A 25,168-nucleotide genomic window follows, 5' to 3' on the forward strand; every position below is an offset into this window, starting at 1 on the left:
CTCTCTGTGCTTCCTGGACTTGATTAACTATTTCCTTTCCCATATTAGGGAAGTTTTCAACTATAATCTCTTCAAATATTTTCTCAGTCCCTTTCTTTTTCTCTTCTTCTTCTGGAACCCTTATAATTTGAATGTTGGTGTGTTTAATGTTGTCCCAGGGGTCTCTGAGACTGTCCTCAGTTCTTTTCATTTTTTTTTCTTTATTCTGCTCTGCAGTAGTTATTTCCACTATTTTATCTTTCAGGTCACTTATCCATTCTTCTGCCTCACTTATTCTGCTATTTATCCCATCTAGAGTATTTTAAATTTCATTTATTATGTTGTTCATTGTTGTTTGTTTCATCTTTATTTCTTCTAGGTCCTTGTTAAATGTTTCTTGCATTTTGTCCATTCTATTTCCAAGATTTTGAATCAATTTTACTATCATTATTCTGAATTCTTTTTCAGGTAGACTGCCTATTTCCTCTTCGTTTGTTAGGTCTGGTGGGTTTTTATCTTGCTCCTTCATCTGCTGTGTGTTTTTCTGTCTTCTCATTTTGCTTACCTTACTGTGTTTGGGGTCTCCTTTTTGCAGGCTGCATGTTCGTAGTTCCCGTTGTTTTTGATGTCTGTCTCCAGTGGCTTAGGTTGGTTCAGTGGGTTTTGTAGGCTTCCAGGTGGAGGGGACTAGTGCCTGTGTTGTGGTGGATGAGGCTGGATCTTGTCTCTCTAGTGGGCAGGTCCACGTCTGGTGGTGTGTTTTGGGGTGTCTGTGGACTTATTATGATTTTAGGCAGCCTCTCTGCTAATGGGTGGGGTTGTGTTCCTGTTTTGCTACTTGTTTGGCATAGGGTGTCCAGCACTGTAGCTTGCCAGTCGTTGAGTGAAGCTGGGTGCTGGCGTTAAGATGGAGGTCTCTGGGAGATTTTCGCCATTTGATATTATGTGGAGCTTGGAGGTCTCTTGTTGACCAGTGTCCTGAAGTTGGCTCTCCTACCTCAGAGGCAGAGCCCTGACTCCTGGCTGGAGCACCAAGAGCCTTTCATCCACATGGCTCAGAATAAAAGAGAGAAAAAGTAGAGAGAATTAGTAGAATTAGGGAGAAAGAAGAAGGAAAGAAAGGAGGGAAGGAAGGAAGGAAGGAAGGAAGGAAGGGGAAAGAAAGAAGTAAAGAAGGAAAGAGGACAAGAAGGAAAGAAAGGAGGGAGGGAGGGAGGGAGGAAGGAAGGAAGAAAGGAAGGAGGGAAGGAAGGAAAAAAGATAGAAAGAAAGAAGATACAGTAAAATAAAATAAAGTAAAATAAAGTTATTGAATTAAAAAATAATTATTTAAAAAAAAATAAGGATGGATAGAACCTTAGGACAAATGGTGGAAGCAAAGCTATACAGACAAAATCTTACACAAAAGCATACACATACACCCTCACAGAAAGAGGTAAAGGGGAAAAAATCATAAATCTTTTTCTCAAAGTCCACCTCCTCAATTTGGGATGATTCATTGTCTAAAGGAGGGAAGGATGGAAAGAAAGAAAGAAAGAAGGAAAGAAAGAAAGAAAGAAAGAAAGAAAGAAAGAAAGAAAGAAAGAAAGAAAGAAAGAAAGAAAGAAAGAAAGGGAGAGAGAAAGAAAGAAAGAAAGAAAGAAAGAAAGAAAGAAAGAAAGGAAGGGAAAGAATGAAAGAAAGAAGGTAAAGTATAATAAAGTTATTTAAATTAATTATTAAGAAAAAAAATTAAAAAAAAAAAATGGACGGATAGAACCCTAGGACAAATGGTGGAAGCAAAGCTATACAGACAAGATCTCACACAGAAGCATATACATACACACTCACAAAAAGAGGAAAAGGGGAAAAAATCATAGATCTTGCTCTCGAAGTCCACCTCCTCAATTTGGGATGATTCGTTGTCTATTCATGTATTCCACAGATGCAGGGTACACCAAATTGATTGTGGAGCTTTAATCCGCTGTTTCTGAGGCTGCTGGGAGAGATTTCCCTTTCTCTTCTTTGTTCTCACAGCTCACAGGTGCTCAGCTTTGGATTTGGCCCTGCCTCTGCATGTAGGTCGCTGGAGGGCGTTTGTTTTTGGCTCAGACAGGACGGGGTTAAAGGAGCAGCTGATTCGGGGGCTCTGGCGCACTCAGGCTGGGGGGAGGGAGGGGCACGGCGTGCGGGGCGGGCCTGCGGCGGCAGAGGCCAGCGTGACGTTGTACCAGCCTGAGGCCCGCCGTGCGTTCTCCCGGGGAAGTTGTCCCTGGATCCTGTGAACCTGGCAGTGGCAGGCTGCACAGGCTCCCCGGAAGAGGGGTGTGGATAGTGACCTGTGCTCGCACACAGGCCCCTTGGTGGCGGCAGCAGCAGCCTTAGCGTCTCCCGCCCGTCTCTGGGGTCCGTGCTTTTAGCCGCGGCTCGCGCCCGTCTCTGGGGTCCGCGCTTTTTCAATACTCTACTTTTATGGCATTGTATTTTTAAAGGGTTATTATTATTTATTTACGTGATCTCTGACCACAAACAGTTATTGAAAAATACCACTATAACCACTTTAAAGATAGACAAATGGAAGAAAAAGACAAATAACACTGAGACCTCACTTTAATCACAGGCTTAGTTAATGAAAAAGTGAGGAATAAACTCACTTTCCATTTAAGTTCTCTCAAGTCCACCCACTCAGGTTTTCTAGCAACAAAATACATTTCAGGAGGAGAGAGGTAGCCTCTTACTAATCTGCTGGTGCAGACTTCATCAAATAATTTCAATTTCAATATTCCTATGCTATAGAACTCATCAGAGCTACTATGTGGTTGGTTAGGGCAATACTATCAAAATGAATTTGAGAATCTAATATAATGACTATTATCACTATCAGAATGTTTTGTATTTATTTGGATCAAGAGTGATATTACTCTACAAAATCATAGATAATTTACTGGAAAATGGATAAAGAAAAGAAATAACATGGTCCTTGAGAAGTTGTGAGCATAAGGAACCACATCCTTTGGATATATGTGGTGGGAAATTTAGAATCATTGAAGTGAAGGAGTTTCAAATATTGTTCCTACAAAATCATCCTTTGAAGTAAATAGTTAGCTAAACCTCAACAGAATCCACTATTCTACATAAAATAAGTATACCTGGGCAGTTAACTTCATTGAACATGAGAGTAGATCAGAGTTTAAAAGTCATGAAAATGTTCAATACAGGTATCCCCTGCTTTTCAAAAGTTTGCTTTACACCACTTCAACTTTACTAAAGACCTACTTATTTTCACAAACAGAAACAAATCCTAAGAGGATTTTCACTTTTATGAAAAAAAGGCAATTGTTTCTTTGCTTTATGGCCATTTTGGCTTACAAAAGATTTCATAGGAATGCTCTACTTTTGGATAGTGGGGGAAACCTGTAATAAAATATTGAAAATAAGCTACTGTAAGAAAGGGAAACTTATTTCCACCATTTTGGTATATTGCATTAGCTACAATTTATTTGGTATTGTTTAATTAAGAGAATTTCCCAGTTCTTAATCTTACTTGTTTATTCATTCACTTATTTGCCTTTATTCTGTTTCTCTTCTCATCAATTTTGTATCGACAACAATCAATACTATGTCTAGATGTGAAACAGGAGTCAGAGCATGGAAAGATGAAATATTCTGCAATCTAGCTGGTTAGGCTCTGTGAAATTTCACTATCTAAGCACAGAAAAACTCTTGAACAAAATGTAGGGAGAATGTAAATAACATATAAGGATTTGCAATCATATGTGATAGATATAAGAAGAATGGTAGAACAGCAGAGTTGAAGTGTGCTTTTTGCTAGTGTCAACATGACATTGTTCATTTTTTACCATAGACAATCCCTCACCATCTCTGATTTTTTTGAATTCTCTCCATTACATGCATATATACATGCACATACTCAATCACCAAGATAATTGCCATAATGCTATGCCAGAAAATACATGGACTCAAACACTATGCTTCCTCAGTTTGAATATAATGAGAGAGAGAAAGGGGATGGTGAGGTTCAAACTATGGGGACTATCCAACATGGACCTGGGATGAGAAGAACATATCATCTAGACCTTGTAGCATCAGTTATCTCATCCTGATGGAAGCAAGCCATTAATGTATGGAACTTTGAGCTAGACTCTAAGGGGTAAGTTCTAGTGGATATAACCTTCACCAGAAAGTAGAAATCCCATATTCTTCCATTTCTGTTGCTAATTTACTGTGTAATTCTGAGTAAATCACTCAGCTAGATTTCTGTCCTTTCTGTCTCATAGGGTTTTGACTCTTATTTGTCATTGCACACTCCCCACATCCAACAAGTCACTTGGTACTGTCAGTTATTCCTGTATTTTATATTCGGTGAGGGCAGGGCCTCCACATTGCATGCAAAGTAGTAGTAATGGTAGATGATTAAGTTATAAAAGGGAGAATAGTGAGACAAAGATGCCTTAATTCACATTAAAAACTTATTCTGATATATAAGCCAATAGAAAAGGCATTAATTGTAATCACAGAAACAATTCATAATACAACACAGGGTTTAGTTGCAGGGTGGAGTATATCATTTCATATAAATCAGAATATCATTTTGTTCATCCATTCATTCAATACATAATTATTTAGTGTGTGTGTGTGTGTGTGTGTGTGTGTGTGTGTGTGTGTGTGTTAGCCTCTATTTATTCTTGGGAATATTTTGTTGAATGGAACAAGGATTTCTGAGCTCACAGTTCTTATGTCCAAGAGGAGGGAGGCAGAAAATAAACTATTAATACAATAAATAAGTAAATTATTTAATGTGTTCTTAGGTAATAAGTGTTATGGGGAAAAGTAGAATAAGGCAAAGGAAATCAAGAGTACCAGGGTTTGGTGAAGGGAGTTAGACTGCCATATTAAATACTGAGGTTAGGGTAGCATCATTGAGAAGGTGACATTTGAGCAGAAATTTAAAGAAAGGTAGGGAATTAGAGATGCATACATCTGGAGGGAGAGTGTTATAAGCAGAGAACTCAGTTAGAGCAAATCCTTTAAGGTGAGAATGTTTTCATCATGTTTAAGAAAAAGTAAGGAGATGTCATAGCTGTACTCGGGGGTGGGGGGAGGAGAATATTAGGAGATGAATTTAGTGGGGTAACTGCATTCAGGTACAGAGGTAGGGGACATTTAATATTCAAAGAATTTTGGCTCTTAGTCTGCATGAATATGAAGATATTGCACAGTTTTGAATAGAGGAATGATATGAGTTGTATTAACGTTTAAAGCATTACTCTGGTTGCCATGTTAAACATAGACTGTCAGAAGAAGAACGTGGAAACCAATTAGGAGGGCATCACAGTAATTCAAGTAATAGATCGTGGTAGCCCACACCAGGATGGTATAAGTGTGGATGAAGAGAAGTGATGAGATTCTGGCTACATATCAGAATTTACTGATAAGATGGATGCAAAGTATGAAAAAAGAAAAGGCTCAAGGATATACACACACACGCACACACACACACACACACACACACACACACATATATATATATATATATATATTTTTTTTTTTTCTGAGCAATTAGATGGATGAAGTTTCCACCAATTGATATGTAAAAGGTTGCAGGCGGTGTAGTCTAGTGTTTATTTTAGGGCAAAATCTAATTTTGAGATGTCCATTAGATATTCAAGTGGATAGTTAAGTAGACAGAGATATAAATGTGCTATTTGGGATAGATGCCTGGGCTAGAGATATAAATTTGTGAGCAGTTGCCATATGGGTTGTATTAAAATCCATGTGATTGGGTGGGATCATCAAAGATGTGAACGGAGATAGTGAAGAGAAGTCTATGGACAAAGCTGTGGGGTGCTCCAACATTAAGAGTTTGGGGAGTAGAAAAGAATCCAATAAACAAGGTTGAGAAAAGAAGAAGAACAAAAATCAAGGGAGTGGGTGGTATGAAATGCAAGTGAGGAAAATATATCAAGGAAGTGGGTATGCTGCTGATAGTGGCCACTGGATTTACCAATGTGGACATCAGTGGTACACATGATGAGAACATTTTGATGGAGTGATGGAGGAAAACACCCAACTTGTTTGGGTTTGAAGGAATATGGAAGGAGAGAATTACAAATGACAAGAATAGATAACTCTCTCAGTGTTTTTCAATAAATACAACAAAGCGATGGGTAGAAAAGTGACAGGGAAGATGAAACAAGAGAATTTCTTTAACTGTACTTATATACAGTGATTTCAACTATATACAAGAAAGAGAGAAAAATATCTATGTAGGAGGAAGAAGGAAGAATTGCTGGAGTGATGCTGTGCAAGGAATTCCTGGAATGATGTCCTTAAATAAGCAAGAAGAAATAGGATTTATGCAAAGGGAAGGAGTTGGCTTCAAACAGAGATAAAATTAAAATCTATGGCTTACTCTCTTCAGCATTTTCTATTCCATATTATACCATGAATATTATGGAGTGACTAAACATTCACTGAGAGACTATAATGTGTCTCTGTGTATTATAGAATAAGATTCCTATTATAGTAACGATGATGAAGTTGAGAAAATTTTGAAAAGTCAGAAAGGATCAACCTGTTGTCCATATTAGGTTTTTAATCTATAGGGAGCCTTTGCCAACAATGTGGAAATGGACATTAAAATGAATCTCATGCCCTTTAAACTGTTTATATCTTTATATTAATTTCTTATCCACTAGACCACTTAATGCAAAACAGTCTTGGAACTAATTTATCATGTTTAAATCCATAGATTCCATTTCACTTTCAAGTAACCAACTAACTGAGTTTGAGCTGTCAAAAAGTCCTCTAATTAAGATACTAACATCTAGAAAGATTGAGAACCTATTCTTGAATATGGGCCTCAGAATGGTTTCATTGTCTGAGGCTCTTCATTAAATATCAGGTTGTGAAGAGATACCCCCCTTGCATTTAACCATTTTTGTTGTTGTTGTTCAATCTTTTGATCTTGTATTCTGTGCTGCTACTCTCCTTCTGCTGTAATCTGTTCATGAAAACGTGGTCAATTTAATTTTCCTAAATTAGTAGAACTCTGTTCCTGTCACTATCTGCCTGCTTAAAAGCCTTTAATCATTCACCATTTTCTAGAGAATTAAATCCAAATTGCCCTGATTCTGTAGCCTTGTTTTCATCCTCACTATCACTTAGTCCAAGCTGCTATTATGTCTTATTGCAATAGCCTGAAAATCATTCCACTCTCAAGCACACTATATACCACTGCCTATCCATTTTCCACATTTACCACTATATCAGTTATCTATAGCTATATTTATGCCACCTAGCAATCACAAATACTAGTGGCTTAAGACATTAAATATTTATTTAGTTCACAAATCTGTGGATCGATTGGGTAGTCCTTTTGGGTGCACCTGAGGAGCTCTACTGATACAAGCAGGACTTAGCAGGATTCATTCACTAGTTACAAATCAGCCAGGCTGCTTTGCTTATCTTTACTGGGTTCTTCCAAGGGTCTGGCTGGTGGTTGGGTGGCCTGAGTTGCCCTCAGCAGAGACAACTGGGCAACTCAGCTCTGCTCCACATTTCCTCATTCAGCAAGCTAGCACAAACATGTTCTCATGGTGGAGGGACAGGAAAGAGCAAGGTGCAAGTGCTATTTCAAGTCTCTGCTTGGGTCCAGCCTGCTACTGTTCTGTTGGCCAAAGCAAGCCACAGGGCAAGCTTGGAGTCATTGTGGGGAGGCAGTAGAAGGGCATGAATTTAGGGAGGTGTGATAGATTGGGGCTGTTAGTGTAATTAATCTACTACAAAGACCTCAGTCTTTCACATGTACTAATATGGTCTCTGGATCACAGACCAATCTCACAGTTCTCTTCCCTTACCTGTCTAGACATGACTTCCTTTGCCTCATCAATTTAACCTAGTTAATTCTCGTTTATCCTTTATCTCACTTAAGTATCAGCTTGTACAGGAAAACTTCTTTGACCTCCCAGGCTATGTCAGAATCCTTTGTCATAACCCCTCATGGTACTATGTTCCTATCACAGAGTACTTGACTTGTGTTGAATTATTCATGTGGTTATTAAATTAAACTAAACTAATACCTTTCTAAAAACAGGAACTTTGACATCTCTTGTGCAACATCTAGTGTCCAATGTTGTGCATGGAACATAATAAATGTTCAATAAATATTTCTTGAATGACATCATTTAAGCTGACTGGATTTTCATGATTATTATTTCTTTCTTTTTCCTCAAGAAATCTTACCCATTCTGTAAGAGTTATTAAGATACATTTTTTTAATGCTGAAATGATCATCTCTTATTCCATGGACCTAATACACTGACTATTTTTCTTTTTTGCTTATTCTCTTAGACCTTTAGTTCAACTTTGTTTCTAAGTTCCTGGTCTCTCAGTGATGATTCCTTCATTAAATAGCACAATTGAATGATAAAGTAAGTAAGAAATTAATTGTCATCCCTCAGGCCACACCCTCCCCAGTTTATTGTAGTCTTTGAGAAGAAAGTAATAATGTGCATATTGGTCTTATGAATTAGGGACACACTACCATGTATTTCCCAAAGGGGTGTTTGCTGTAGTCAATAAAACATTAGATTTGGAATTTGGAGCTGTGAGGTAAATGAGCTGTGGGTCCCTGCATGAATCATGTTATCTCTTTAGGTTTTAGTCTTATCCATAACATTTAGAGAGGACATAAAGTCAGATGAAGTCTAATGTCATTTGTAGCTGTAAGAAAATTTTCCAAGGAGGGTTTTGGCATGCACAAATCACATTTCTTCTGTGTTCTGCCTTAAATGGTTGCATATTTCTCTGATTGAACTTACTTCACTATGCTGCCTAAATTCTAGCTTCTATATTAGACTGTGATTTCTTTTTAGCATAAGGACCATATATTTTTCCTGGCACTTGGCACAACTGGGTGTTGACTTTTTTTTTTTTTTTTTTTTAACCTCGGTGAAGATTTCCATCTAATTCTTATTTGTTCCTGTACATTATAGGGCACATATTTTCAGAGAACTCCCTTGTGTGGAGGCTATTGCCTTAGGTATATGTTAGACACATTGGAGACTCCAACTGGGAGCTGTTAACTCTCATTCATTTGTCCTTCCTTGAGCATGATAAAGTTACATTGAATGGGTGTCTTGACATGCTAATTTGAGAAACAAGTGCAAATCTAAAATGCAGAAATATAAAGAGCATTTTTCATTTACAACTTTGCCTTTTGGAATCACATATATTGGAGAGAATGCCCTTAAAACCAAGTTTTGCAATATTTAACATATACTAGAGTGACATGAAAATGTTAATTTCAGGTTGTGAGAGTTCCAATTATTGAAGCCATCCACCAATAACTACACTGAAATAATGTCAAAGAATCCCAAGAGTGTGCCAGTGAAAAAAGAGTTTATTATGGAAAAACTAATGGACCGTTTTCTGTAGCTGTCCCTGCTGGTGCTGCTATGATGGGTAACATACACCAAGTGAAATATCCTTCTCATATGTTAAACCACACATTTTCACCCCAGGGAAATAGAATGGGTTTCACCTCTGTTAAATATGTTTGGCTGTTTTTGGATATTTTCTCTCCTTTTCTGTTTTTTCTATCACTGTTTTTACTTTAATAAAAATATTTTATAGCATTTGTGCAAAAAACAATTCAATTGTATCTTTTTTTGTAAATAATTTTATGTTTGGAATCAAGTTAAATGGCTCTCCTGTGGCATCCATCTTGTTATGATCCAGTGGTCATTAGAATTTTGCCTTGAGGGTGTTAGGCTAATGAATCCAATGTTTACCATAATAAAAATGACCAGGTTCTAGTGGTGCAAGGTGAGTGTGCTCTACTTTTTAACTGGTCCAAAAAATAAAGTTGTCTGATGGTGGTCAATCTTTGCTACATGCATGGGAAGTTGTGTTGGTTTGCAGAAGTTTAAAACTTTACATATGTTCTCCATTAACATTACTTTGTTAAGAAAATAATTTATGAAAATAATTTCTTCAGGAAACCTGCTTAGTCTTGATTATTCCAGGATAGTAAAGAGTTAAGAAAGCTGAAATCTCCTAGACCTTGAAAATAAATCACAGTGTTTTCCTAAACATATTGCACAATTCTTTGCAGATGTTAGGAGGAAATGTATCACAATGGAAAGCCCAGTCATTTGTAATTCCACAGAGCATGAATGGGAATATCAGTTCTCTGCCGAAGCTATTTCTGTTTTATTCTGTGCCTGCTTCATGGACTGTTCCAGATCCTTAGAGAGCAATCAGTGAGTCTACTTTAACCTATTAGATTATGGACCCAGGTCCCTTTTTTTAAAAGGAAAAAATACTTTTTAAAGATCTATGTTTTCTTTGAGGAAAAGGAAGAATTCATCATTTCTACTTTCAATTTATTTCATCTGAAAACTCTAATTCCAGCCCTTACCCCTGCAGGGTTAGTAGGTAATTAGACTAATGCAACATATAAAGTCCATAAAACTTATTGCTGATTAATTTTTAACCCAGTCTCTAGTGGAGAACTTTGACAATCATTCCAAATGCGTTAGAACTCAAAAGTTGTTCTAGAATATCATTCAAAAGTCAAAATTGATGGGTGTGTTATTTGTAACTCATTATCCTTAAGAGATAACTTGTGGAGGTTATTTCACTCGCAGATTCATCCAGTACAGGATGCAGGAATCATTTGCCTTTGCAGTGTTGATTAGTAATTTTTCTGCAGTCCTTTCATGATTGCTTTTGGGTTCAATTCCACAGAATTTTTACTTATGGTGTGTTTCTTTGGCTTAACTTCCCATTCTGTCTCTATAGATCACAGTGCTTGACAGAACCTCAGAGGAGAGAAAGCTTTACTACCAGATTTTCCACTTGAACTAAAGATTAAGTCAAGTTCACACTGAAGATTCCTTAATCAAAGTTGTCAGCTGACATATGGTCACTAGGTTTAATGTAGTCAAGTGTATCTATATTAAATGTAAAGAGCAAATTTAGGATTCAGTGACATACCTGGAAAACACTTTGGATCACAGATTTATTCTCACTTCTTTCATGAAAGTAAAAAAGAAGAAGAAAAGGAAGAAGAAGGAGAAGAAGAAGAAGAAGAAGAAGAAGAAGAAGAAGAAGAAGAAGAAGAAGAAGAAGAAGAAGAAGAAGAGGAAGAAGAAAAACTATTACTACCTTTTACTAAGTGCTAATTATAGCACCATTCTATTAAGTGTTTTATTTCAAGGTAGGATTTGTGGGACTATAGTTATTTACATTTTATGGTAGTTCAGAGAGATCAAATATCTTGTCCTTGATGATATTGCCTTTAAGATGTTTAAAGTGGAAAATGGTACCAGACCCATCTCCCTTCAAGGTCAGTATTCCTAATCATTCAGAAATACTACTTCTCATTTAGGTGACCATAATGCTTTTCTCTAAAGATGAATAACTGTGTATCTCAAGGAGTTTCCAAACCCTTAACATTGTATAAATATGTGATAAATCCCCTCTAAGGGTTTCTTTAAAGGTAGTCTCTACCAGGATAGAGGATCAAACTAATTTGATTATATAATATGACAAGTATTGTCATATTATATGCTGTTAGTGTTGCTGGGGTTCTTCATATTCACTAACCTTAAAATTAATCTTTGGGATTTTCCTTGAGTAAAAGTCAATAGGCAAAAGCCTAGAATCAATTTTTCCTAACCCTCACTTTCTGCACGTTGAGTCTGTGATAGATCCATGCCCAAGGAATCACATGGCCTTTGTAATCTGGTCATCTAGGAGAAACATGTGCCTTTGTAACTGTGCCCTCTTGGGATCCCAGACCAAGGTAAAGACATGGCTCAGTCTGGTACCTGTGATGTAAATTATGCAACATCTCAATCTTGACACAAATTTTATAAAGATGTATCCTTTGTCTACATCCCAATATCTTCTCCAAAGCCTCCAAATTTAGTTCATTCTACCCACCTAAACAAGCCACATCCAGTAAATAGCAGCTGAGTCATTTACAAGGTAAATGAAGCCTGTAACTCCTCAAACACGTTGTCACTTATTCTTTTTTTGTCACTTTTTCTTGAACAACAATCCGAAGCCTCATCATCCTCTGGTGAGCTCCAAACCAGTCATAGTTTATAAAAGTTAGATCTAAGATAAGGTGGATGCATGCAATCCAGGGATTATGCAAAATGATTCATGAAATAGTAGAAAAAATATTAAGAACTTTCATTATATTTATTTTATGTCAGCATTTAAAGCTTTTATTTTGGGGTATGTTTTATAAAATAAATTATATGTAAGTATAGTTGTACATTTAAATTACATAGTGGTATATTATAATATAAATACACAAATACTGGGAATTTGCATGCAAAAATATTTGACAATTTCTGATCTATAATACTATTAGGCTAAAAGAATTCTAGGTGGAAAGTATGTGGCTACTTATATCATACTATAAATCCATAGGTATTGATACATCAATTATCCAAAAATTACATAAATCCTATACTGTAAAGAGGGGGCTAAAACTACTGATGTTATACATTTGTTTTCAATCAACCGGTAAAAACCAAACTTCTAAATCCAAGACTCTCTTTTGAGAGAAGGAAAAATGTAGAATGAGGTTTTCCATCTAAATACCTTTACTTGTAAGGGAAACGATAAGGGAGTGGAGGAGGTGTGTTATATCTCAGAACAGTATTTTTCAGCAAGTGCCCCTGTGTGTTACTAGTTATTCTAAAGGAAGAGAGGGATTTGTTAAACAGATTTCTTTACTAGAAGAGTTCTTGGAGCTCTTAATAGGAGCTCATGATAGGCAGTGTGAATCTGTAGAGGCAGAAAATATTGGGCAAAGTTCTTTAACCATGCTATCATGCTTTTGAGAAGCATTTTATGGGGATGGTACACCATTGAATGTACTTGGAAAATGTTGGCTAAAATAAGTTGTTTTCTCTGAAGTTTTCTGCCCAGAAGCCAAACCTCTACCCTTAAATTAGTGTCCATTCTAATTTAAGCTCATTCCAGTGTAATGTAGGCCTTTCCAACAGTCAAGATAGTCTTTCTCTTTTCTCTTCTACCTCATTCCTCTTACACTCAATCAATATTTATTGAGTACTGTGCTAAGAATAGGAAGACAATTGTAAACCTACATGATTTTTGTCCTAATTGAGTTCAATCTGATTAGAGAGATAGACATTATACATATAATTATTTACAATTGTTATAAGTGAGAAGTTTTAAGTAGGTATTACAGCGATACTGGACTTAAATTTGGTGGGTTAGGGAAATACCCATGAAGAAGTGGTGTGTCTGCTGAGACATAAAGGAAGCGTTCTAAGTGGACATGTGAGGAGCAAGAGAGCTCCTGAAAGCAGAAACAAATGTGTGAATGCTCTGAGATGGGAGAGATTTGGTTATTGTCACCATTAGCTAGAGGGCCAGTGTGCCTGGGACAGAGTGGGTGAGGTGGAGAACAACGTGGAATGAGATGGCAAAATCAATAGGAACCAGATTACACAGGGCATTGAAGGCTACATCAAGGTATTGGGGTTTAATCAAGAGCAATTGAAAAGTATGAAAATGTTTTAAATAAGTAGTGACAAGGTCAGAGTTCTCTTTAAAATGATCACTCTGGATGTTGTGTGGATAACAAACTTCAGGGACACAAGAAAAGACACATTTCCTAATTCCTCTACATAAACTCCACAAAGACAGGGATGCTTTCCCCTCAAAAAAGTAGTCAAGCATCTATGACAGTGCTTGGTACATGGTAGAAGTCCCATATATATTTGCTGAAAAAGGGAATTAAGGTATATATTCAGTTAAGATTCCATTTTAGCAGTTCAGGCAAAAATGTTAGTATTTTGGACTTAAAGCTGACAGTGTAGAGAAGCCTAGACGTATGATAGGGATGCCTGGTGGGAAGAGCAACAGCACTTTGTGCTTTTGGTTGGTGAACAACCATAGGTTGGAAGAAATCTTAAGTTATTTTCAACACAATTTTTGTGACTAATGATTGGCTTGATCTGCCTCTACTTTCTGAAATATGTGCATTTCAGTGTGAGACAATCTTTTGTTGGAACATCAGATATTAGTCAGACACTGGCAGTGTACATATATTGGAGGTATGAGCAATTCTTAGCAGCTCAAATGCATCTTACATCATAGACAGATGTCCACTTAGCCTATGAACCTGAATAGTAGTGTTTAGTCACTTTTCAGTTTCCAGTTCATTTGAACTTTAAATGTTTCAAAATTAAAACAAACAACTACAGAATCTAACTTTAAGTATTTCATGTATTATTTTAAATCTATACATTTTTTCCAGCGTTTTACATTTTTTCTTTTTATTTCTTATTTTTCAGTTTTATTGAAGTATGATTGACAAAGAAAATTGCATATATTTATGTTGTACAATGCTATTTTTTTTAAAGATGTACAATGTAATAATTTAGTACATGTATATGTCACTGAAATGATTACCACAATCTGATTAGTTACATAAATTGCTTCACGTAGTTACCTTTTTCTGTGTGTGAGTGGTGAGAACACATAAGGTTTACTATCTTAGCAACTTTCAAGTATACAATATATAATTGTTAACTCTAGCCATCATGCTGTACATTAGATCTCTAGAACCTATTTATCTTTGTTTTGTTTTGTTTCTGAATTTTATTTATTCTTTTATACAGCAGTTTCTTATTAGTTATCCATTTTATACATATTAATGTATATATGTCAATTCCTATCTCCCAATTCATCACACCATCACCTGCCAACAGCCACTCTGCCCCCCCCGCCCCCGGTGTCCATACATTTGTTCTCTACATCTGTGTCTCTATTTCTGCCCTGCAAACGTGTTCATCTGAACCATTTTTCTAAGTTCAACATATATGCGTTAATATACAATATTTGTTTTTCTCTTTCTGACTTACTTCACTCTGTATGACAGTCTCTAGATCCATCCACGTCTCTACACATGATCCGATTTTGTTCCTTTTTATGGCTGAGTAATATTCCATTATATATATGTACCACATCTTCTTTTTTTTTTATTTTTTTTATTTTTTTCACATCTTCTTTATCCATTCATCTGTCAATGGGCATTTAGGTTGCTTCCATGACCTGGCTATTGTAAATAGTGCTTCAATGAACATTGGGGTGCATGTGTCTTTTTAAATTATGGTTTTATTTGGGTATTTGTCCAGTAGTGGAATTGCTGGGTCATATGGTAATTCTATTTTTAGTTTTTTAAGGAACCTCCATACTGTTCTCCATAGTGGCAGTATCAATTTACATTCCCATCAACAGTGCAAGAGGGTTCCCTTTTCTCCACACCCTCTACAGCATTTGTTGTTTGTAGATTTTCTGATGATGCCCCTTCTAACTGGTGTGAGGTGATACCTCATTGTAGTTTTGATTTGCATTTCTCTAATAATTAGTGATGTTGAGCAGCTTTTCATATGCTTCTCGGTCATCTGTATGTCTTCTTTGGAGTAATGTCTATTTAGGTCTTCTGCCCATCTTTTGATTGGGTTGTCTGTTTTCTTAATATTGAGGTGCATGAGCTGTTTATATATTTTAGAGATTAATCCTCTGTCTGTTGATTCGTTTGCAAATATTTTCTCCCATTCTGAGGGTTGTCTTTTCATCTTGTTTGTAGTTTACTTTCCTTTGCAAAAGCTTTTAAGTTCAATTAGGTTCCATTTGTTTATTTTTGTTTTTATTTCCATTACTCTAGGCGGTGGGTCTAAAAAGATCTTGCTGTGATTTATGTCAAAGAGTGTTCTTCTTATGTTTTCCTCTAAGAGTTTTATAGTGTCCGGTCTTACATTTAGGTCTCTAATCCATTTTGAGTTTATTTTTGTGTATGGTGTTAGGGAGTGTTCTAATTTCATTCTTTTACATGTAGCTTCCCAGTTTTCCCAGCACCACTTATTGAAGAGACTGTCTTTTCTCCATTGTATATCCTTGCCTCCTTTGTTGTAGATTAGTTGACCATAGGTGTTTGGGTTTATCTCTGGGCTTTCTATCCTGTTCCATTGATCTATATTTCTGTTTTGTGCCAGTGCCATATTGTCTTGATTACTGTAGCTTTGTAGTATAGTCTGAAGTCAGGGAGTCTGATGCCTCCAGCTCTGTTTTTTTTCCCTGAAGACTGCTTTGGCTATTCAGGGTCTTTTGTGTCTCCATACAAATTTTAAGATTTTTTGTTCTAGTTCTGTAAAAAATGCCATTGGTAATTTGAGAGGGATTGCATCAAATCTGTAGATTGGTTTGGGTAGTATAGTCATTTTCACAATACTGGTTCTTCCAATTCAAGAACATGGTATATCTCTCCATCTGTTGGTATCATCTTTAATTTCTTTCATCAGTGTCTTAAAGATTTCTGCATACAGTTCTTTAGTCTCCTTAGGTCAGTTTATTCTTAGGTGTTTTAGTCTTTTGTGTGCAGTGGTAAATGGGAGTGCTTCCTTAACTTCCCTTTCAGATTTTTCATCATTAGTGTATAAGAATGCAAGAGATTTCTGTGCCTTAATTTTGTATCCTGTAACTTTACCAAATTCATTGATTAGCTCTAGTAGTTTTCTGGTGGCATCTTTAGGAGTCTCTATGTATAGTATCATGTCATCTGCAAACAGTGACAATTTTACTTTTCTTTTCAGATTTATATTCCTTTTATTTCGTTTTCTTCCCTGATTGCCACGGTTAGGACTTCCAAAACTATGTTGAATAATAGTGGCGAGAGTGGACATCCTTGTCTTGTTGCTGATCTTAGAGGAAATGCTTTCAGTCTTTCACCATTGAGAATGATGTTTGCTGTGGGTTTGTCATATATGGCCTTTATTATGTTGAGGCAGAACCTATTTATCTTATAACTGAAAGTTTGTACCCTTTGACCAACATCTCTCCATTTCTCTCACCTCCCAGGCCCTGGCAACCATTGTTCAACTCTTTCTTTCTATAAATTTTTGATGTTATTATAAATGTGATTGTTTTCTTAATTTTTTTTGGAGAGTTTATTGTTAGTGTATCAAAATGCAGTTAATTTTTGTATATTGATTTTGTATTCTGCAACATTACTGAATTCATTTATTATTTCTAACAAATTTTATTTTTTGGTGGAGTCTTTAGGATTTTCTCTATAAAATCATGTGATTTGAAAACAGAGGCAATTTAAGTTATTCCTTTCCAATTTGGATAAATCTATGTAATTGTGAAGAACCATCCACATACTATTCCAAATACATATTTTATAATCTATATATTTTAGACAATAAACAAATAAAATAGTTAATAATATTTCAAATAAAAATGAGGAAAGTGCCTGTTATGTGGTGAATTGTGTCCCCTCAAAATTTATATTTTGAAATCCTGAATCCCAATATGTCCAAATGTGATCTTATTTGGAGAAAGAGTCTTTAAAGAGGCAATCAAATTAAGATGAGGTCCATTAAGGCAAGTTCTTATCAAAGATAAAGGGAAATTTGGAGATAGATATATACACAGGGAAAACATCATGTGGACGCAAGATGGTGATCTACACTGTAAGGCAAGAGGCCTGGAGCAGAGCCTTCCCTTACAGACCTCGGAAGGAACCAACTCCACCAACACATTGATTTTGAACGTCTAGTCGCCAGAACTGTTGGTCAATAAATTTCAGTTTGCAGTACTTTGTTAGGGCAGCCCTAACAAATTTGTATTATATCTGTAATAGCAGCAACTTAAAGTCTTTAACTACTAACTGTTATTTGTGTTTCTTTTTCTGGTTAAATCTGCCGGACTTGGGGGAGAGGCAGCCTCCGTGATGTATGTGTTCCTCATGATCCAACGCCACAAGACCACCATCTTCACAGACGCCAAGGACTCGGACACCTTGTTCGAGCTGAAGCGCATCATTGAGGGTATCCTCAAGTGGCCACCAGACAAGCAGCAGCTGTACAAGGACGACCAGCTTCAGGACCACGGAAAGACATTGGGAGAGTGTGGCTTCACCAGCCAGAGAGCACGACCTCAGGCCCCAGCCACTGTGGGGCTAGCCTTCAGGGCAGATGAAGCCTTTGAAGTCCTTAGCATCGAGCCCTTCTCCAGCCCACCCGAGCTGCCAGATGTGATGAAGCCGCAGGACTTAGGAAACAGTGCTAATGAACAAGCTCTGCAGTGAGAGCCCACCACCACCTGCCCCCCTCCAATAAAAGAGATTTGGGTGTCCAAAAAAAAAGAATAATAAAATAACCAGATTTAACAACATATACTAGTTCCTACTGAGTACAGTATAGAATAGCTCTGCAGTTTACAAAAATATACAAATTGTATTTTAAATGATATTTTAAAGTTGGAAAAGTGTTGGAAAGCAGGAGTAGCAATCAGCATTTCAGCCAAAGCCTGTTTCTGACCCTTTATTATTGTTAGAAATATAAAAAAACAGAATGAATACTATTTTATATTGAAAAGCCCGTTCTTTCCCTGTGTGGCTGTTCAGAGTAAATATTATTGGCAAGGTCACTGGAGGATTAGTTTGAGATGGTGCAAATGTTATATGAATTCTCAGCATTTTGCTTTTTCTCAAACATGTTTTTTTTTTTCCCATTTAGCTATGAATACACTCACTTCATTTTCTTTAGAAAAAAATTTTCTTCATTATGACTGAGTCATCATTTTTAAATGTATTTAAACATTTAATGGTTGAAATGACATAAAGAACGATTTTAATTTATTTCTTCATTTTGGGGGAATTGGAGGATATAAAATTTAAATAATAATACACAAGGGTTTAAGGGTTATCTTGAATTTAATGCTGTTAAATTAACACCATGCAGATCAAATCTGTATTTGTCCTCAATGTTTTATCTTAATCAGAAGGTTCAATACTTCAAAGAATTTTTCAGATTTTGTATGCTAATTTTTAAAATCACTGTTAATGCAGATGCTACAAAAAGGCAGATCCAAAGTTATATTTCTTCAGTGTTTGAAAAATTACATATTGTTCTCTTTTCATTATTTATAAATTGCCTAGAATAACAGTATATATAATGGAAATTGCCAACAAAATTGAAGATGCAACTCTTCTTTCAATAGACAATAAAGGTTTTACAGAATAAGTTGAATCTGAGTTCAAGTAAAAAAGACTCTGTGTGGGTGCACATATGTATGTGTGTGTAAGTGTGTGCATACACTAAAAGAATAGCATGAGCCAAACACAAGGCCATGGTGAGTACATTTTTGAAGATAAGTATATTTGTCTGATTAGAACATAGATTTGATGTTGATGAGACCTGAGTTTCATTAGAATATACATGTGAGGAGAGATTACTGCAGGGCTCAAATACCAATAATGAAGTTGTACCTGAGGCTAACAATAGTAGGGGACTTATTACAAGGAATCTAGAGTCTGACAACCTACCTTTCTATGCTGGCTTCATGATTTCCTACCAATTGCATTGCATGCACTTGCCCTGATTTATTTTTATAGCATGTATCACTCTACCAAATATTGTTATAAGATCCTTTGTTAAATTGTTTTATTAAAATGTTTAAATTTTTAATAGTCTATTTCCCCAAGAAAAATGCCCTGCTTCTAGGACAGAACTTTATTTTGTCCACTGTTACTTCCTAGGTGCTAAGAACCATGCCTGGGACATTATAAAAACTCAATAAAAATGTATTGCTTGGATGGATGAATCAGTGACCTTGAGCAATTGCTTAAAGTATCTCTCAGTTTATATGGATATGGTGGTTATGATTATTATATTAATAATAATAACAATAATAGTACACACCTAGTGGTATTATGAGTATTACACATAAATACACCAAGCATATAATATATGCTAGTGTTTTGCATATAATATATGCTAGTGTTTTGCATATAATATATGCTCAATAAATTTAGACATTATTTTACTTATTGCAGATTTTTGCATTGAAACCAACATTACAACAACATTCTAACAGGAGTCTTGTATATTTATTTTAGGATGTTGATCATTTGTAATTTGTTCATTAAAAAGTGAAAAACTCAGGAGTATAATAGGTACATAGTCCTGATCCTCAAGAAACAAAAATGTTACTTGAAATTAGACTTAAATGTAAAAGTAATGAAGATAATACAAGAATTGTGAGATCCAGAATATACCAAAGCATTTGAGAAAAGAAAAATACCAGTGAGAGCAAGGGCAAGATGCAAGAAAGTCTCCAGGAAAGACTTCGTGGGAGAAGAGAGGGTTTGCATTTGTAATTGAATAGGCTTGATCTGAATCCATGAAGAAGATCTTTCAATGGGAGAAGAGGAGCAAAGAAGAACAGAGTTCAGTTAGAATGACTATGGGATAAAGGTGAGGGTGGTGTTGATGGAAAAAAAAAAAAAGTTGGGCATTTGGAAAAGGACTATACTTGCATATGCAGGATAATATGTCCTTGAGGAAACATGAAGTATACTGTTTTAGCCCATTTAGGCTGCTGCAACAATATCACAGATGGGGTGCCTTATAAACAGAAATTTATTTTCCCACAATTCTGGAGTCTGGAAGTCCAAGGTGAAGGTGCCAGCAGATTCAGTATCTGGTGAGGACTCTTTCTGGCTCAAAGATGGCCATCTTCTTGCTGTGTCCTCAAATGGTAGGAGAGGTGAGGGAGCTCTCTGGGTCTCTTTTATAAGGACACTAATCCCATTCATGAGGGCTCCACCCTCATGACCTAATCACCTCCCAAAGACCCCACCTCCAAATATCATCACCTTGGGGATTCGGTTTCAACATATGAATTTTGGGGGGCACAAACATTCAGTCTATAGCAGACACTGAAAGTCAGGCAAAAGAGCTTAATTTTGATGTCATAAGAAACAAGTAGTTACTGCTAAATTTTGTGTGTGTGTGTGTGTGTGTGTGTGTGTGTGTGTGTGTGTAGTAAAATGTCATAACGTCACCCAGGAGGACTGGAATTAAGTAAAGAGCTCAGAATAAGGAAAGCTTTGGTGGGAGACAATATTCATGTCCTTCATCCCATCCTCTATTTTCCAACCTCTTTCTTACCAGCATGACCATTCTTGGATATAGACCTAATTATGCACTTGGCTGCTCAAATTCCGATCATCTATCCCACCTTCAGGGTCAAGTCCAAACTCCTTATCAAGTCATTCAAGATCCATAGTAAACCAGGCTCAATATCTTTCCAGTCTCATCTCCTAACAACCCTTCCAAACCCAAACAAGTTACATAAACACTGTCCCCCACCCCACAGGCACACCAAAGTTCTTGCCACTTCTTTAAATAAGTTATGAATATTTATTGCCTGGAATAATATTTCTCTTTCTATTATGCCTCATATGACCTTCAACTTATCTTTCAAGACCCATCTCAAATGTTGCCTCTCCTTTTAAGCCTTTTCTAATATTGTCCCATGCTTCTCTGGACTCCTTTTCTCCTTCCATAACAACTTAAACATCTTGAACTTGTAGTATACAACTTATTTAAATTTTATGTTTAACTCATGTTAAATCATGAGTTTCTTGAAGTTCAAGCAACATTGCATCTATAGTGCCTGCCAGGGTAGTGACATATTCTAAGAAATTAATAAGTGGTTGATGCTTAATATGTAAAATGTCATGACAAGTGGAAAGCAAATGCATACAAAGCACTAGAAACACTTATATTTTAAACATGAAAAAAATAATGTTGCTACATAGAGCAATAGGGTCATTAGTAAGTAGAGACTAGGTGTGGATTCTAAAGGAATGAACATGAAGGAAAATAAATATCTGATTAGAACTTGGGATTTGTGACATGAGAGGAGCAGTGAAATCACTGGATCAGGAAACAGTGATCAAGAGAGTAATCTGAGAGGTGGGAGGAGAATAAGAATGATGTGGCACAGAGGACCTGGAGCAGAATGCATTCAAGAAGATAATGAACAACACTATCAAATGCCTCTGAGACACTGAGGGAGTTGAGTCTGAGAAATAATCAGAAGGGAGTAATTGCTAATTTTAGAGTGAGAGATTTAAGCAGTGTGATTGGAATAGAGGATGTGGAATTCAGATAACAAAGAAAGTTTTTGAGCAGGAATTACAGTTTTCATAAGTGGGTTTCAGTCATGTCCACAGCTTCAAAAATGGGAAATAGAATGTTGTTAAGTGTGAGCATACTATCTGCAAGGTTTTTTTTTTTTTTTTGATGCTACTGCATTCTAAAGGCTGAGTTTGTAACTTCAAGTTCAGTTATGGGCAAAATAGAGCATATTTGGAGTTGGGAACTCCCCAAATGAGATTTTCATTCTCTCATCTGTCACTCGTGAATATTTCAGAGTTAAGAATTCCCTTTATAAACTTTGCTTTTCTTGTAGGTAATTCTACCCTTGGACACATTTTCCTGTGCATAATCTCTAAAAGAGTTAGACTTTGTAGGTGAGTTCTGCAGAAGTACTGAGAGCAGCATTTCCCAAAATATGCAACACTAGTGCCATAGGCTGTTAACAGGTATTAAAGGAAACAAAGTTATCCTAGTCAAATGTATTTTTGAAATGTGAGTTGAAACAAACTCAGACAGCTTTTTTATACTGCAGCACCTCTCAGAACCTCTACTATATCCACTGTGACTATTGAAGAAATATATATCATTGCAGTTGTTTCTCAAACATTTTTGACCAAGAAATCATTTTGTCAGACACTCACTTTGGGGTGTACTGGCCTAGACATATTTTATCTAATATTTTCCATTTCCTTTTTCCTCAGACTAAATGTTGCATCATATTCATATGTTGTACAATGTACTATAAAAATAACTCGGTAATAATAATATTTATACATAAATCCATTGCCTTTCTTCCTTCCTTCTCCCTCCCTTCCCCTTCCTTCCCTGATAGGTTCCCTATAAAAAGGACATTGTTTGAATGGACTTTCTAGCTTTTATTTAAATTAATGAATTTTTGCCAGTGAATTAGATTTCATTTAATAACTATATATGGAAAAAAATATAAACAATCACTCCTGGGAAACGCCATTCACAAAATCTGTGGGACTGAGATATCTAAATTCCCTCATTTCCAATTTGTAAGTTCTAGAATTGTAGGGTTCTAAATTTCTTTGAAAACATCTGAGGGTTTGAGGTGCTGGCATGCATCAAATTCTTCAGTAAAACAAGGATATTGAATATGCTTTCAACTTTAACACTTAGCATTGCTATGATTGTCTCGCAGCTCTTTAATCATATCTTGACTGCAGTAGATCTCATCATGTGGATTCATGAGGAGGGCATATGTCCTTAGCAAAGACATGTAGGATGACTCTGCATTACATCACCACCACCCACCTTCATTTATGTTCTGGAAAAAGACAACCTCTACCAAATGTTTCCAATTTTTATTCTGCTTCAGTCTCATACAGATACTTCTCAGGAATGTTCTTATCTCATCCACCATGACTTTTTTGTTTCTCTACTTTGTTCGTCTGCCCTTCACTGAAGTTGTACAATCAACCCCTCTTACTCCAAGTCAGCTCTGGATATATGATCCCCTCAGTTATACCCCTCATCCCTTCTCCTGCTTTTGTGGCAGTTTCCTTGGTACCCAGAGGCTGTCACCTGGTTTCATACTGAACTCACTTATGTTTCCCCTGTTTTTGATTTACAGCTTTTCCCTACCTCTCTATGTTTTTTCTGGGCTATGTTTGACCTCCTTACATTTTTTAAGCCACTACAAAGGAACATTGACATTGTCTATTTAAATTATTCAGATTGTTCTTTATAAAGACATTCTTTTGTGAAACTTACCTTTCCAAATTCCAAGGTAAATTGACCACTTAGAATTCTGCATTCCTGTGGTCTGAAATTCTTATGCTAGCTCAGCAGAAGAATATTGGAATGCTGCCGCAGAAACTGTGATAGTCTCTGTGTTGTGATAAAACTTTAATCACTCCTCTTGGGACACCTTTTCCCAGAAGCCCTTCCCCTAAAAAAGCCCTGTGCCCCACCTCTGCTCCTATTGTCTCCCCCAAAATGAAAAGAAAGGCCACCCCTTCCATAAATGGGCACCTACTTCAGATAGAGCTATTTAGGCTGAAGTCACAGGATGTCTGAAAATACCTATTTCACAAGCATAAAACACTCTTAGTGATTGAAATAGAAACTCAGCCTTAAGTGTTTCATTAAAACCACTGCAGGGCTTCCCTGGTGGCGCAGTGGTTGAAAGTCTGCTTGCCGATGCAGGGGACATGGGTTTGTGCCCCAGTCCGGGTAGATCCCACATGCCGCGGAGCAGCTGAGCCCGTGAGCCATGGCCGCTAAGCCTGCGCTTCCGGAGCCTGTGCTCCGCAACGGGAGAGGCCACAGCAGTGAGAGGCCCGCGTACCGCAAAAAAACAAACAAACAAAAAAAACACTGCAAATACTATGCATAACAATTTACACAGAGCTCACGGAGCTGCTTGTTTAATAAATGAGGTTCATCTATAGTAAATGGCTTGGTGCAACCAAAGTGGCTCTAATCAAATTGGGGACAGATGAGTTCTTATTTCATTAATTTACTACTGTTTAGGGTTCACAGTCAATGACCAATTGATATTATTTGTGACAACACTAAATAAAATAAGTAAAGGAAAATAAGTTGCATAATGTATTGCAGAGATAAATCACACCCCAGCATGTGGGGTGATGAAACCCTCCAGCAGAAGCACTTAGCACACCTCATTTGATTCCCATTCGTCAGCCTCAGTGCCAGTGGCTCAAAAAGAATGCAGAGGTAAATGAACACCAAAATATGATTTACAGAGTTGAAAAACAGTCCTACCCAAATAAATCAAGGTTCCACTCCATTTCAGCCACTGGCTTATTCATAATACAGGGCTTTTACAATCAAACCCACCATTGTAAACAAACCCCCATGTAACACGTACTCGCCCCAGGAGACAGTCGTGAAACTGTGTGCGCACAGAGAGCGAAAGAGGTTCAAAAACAACAGCATCTATTGGGTGGATTGAAAAAGGAAACAGACTGCACGTTTTAAAAGATCTTGCTGGTTTAAGCAATAATGTTGCGTCCTGCTCACATTGTTAGGGCAGGAGAAGCTACATCAACTTTCAGAATATGTATATTTAAAATGTTTAACCAGACTGTGTTTATATACATAGCTTTCTCAAAACTCCTGTGAAGTCTTCCTGGAAGGTCCATTCTCTATAAGATTTTAAGAATTGAGCGAGGGCTGACATAAAAGGGGAA

At 36.7% G+C, this 25,168-nt stretch overlaps 1 protein-coding gene across 1 annotated transcript; it reads left to right on the top strand.

The window, feature by feature from the left end:
* Positions 1 to 17,770: 17,770 nt before the first annotated feature.
* On the top strand, positions 17,771 to 18,127 carry LOC307176893 (elongin-B-like; the record flags this gene model as incomplete). Its single annotated transcript, XM_079903406.1, has 1 exon — positions 17,771 to 18,127. One exon carries the CDS (start codon positions 17,771 to 17,773, stop codon positions 18,125 to 18,127), a length of 357 nt encoding a protein of 118 aa, XP_079759532.1.
* Positions 18,128 to 25,168: the final 7,041 nt, after the last annotated feature.

This window comes from Stenella coeruleoalba (assembly GCF_951394435.1).
Source record: "Stenella coeruleoalba genome assembly, chromosome: 1".
In the NCBI taxonomy this organism is placed as follows: Eukaryota; Metazoa; Chordata; class Mammalia; order Artiodactyla; family Delphinidae; genus Stenella; species Stenella coeruleoalba.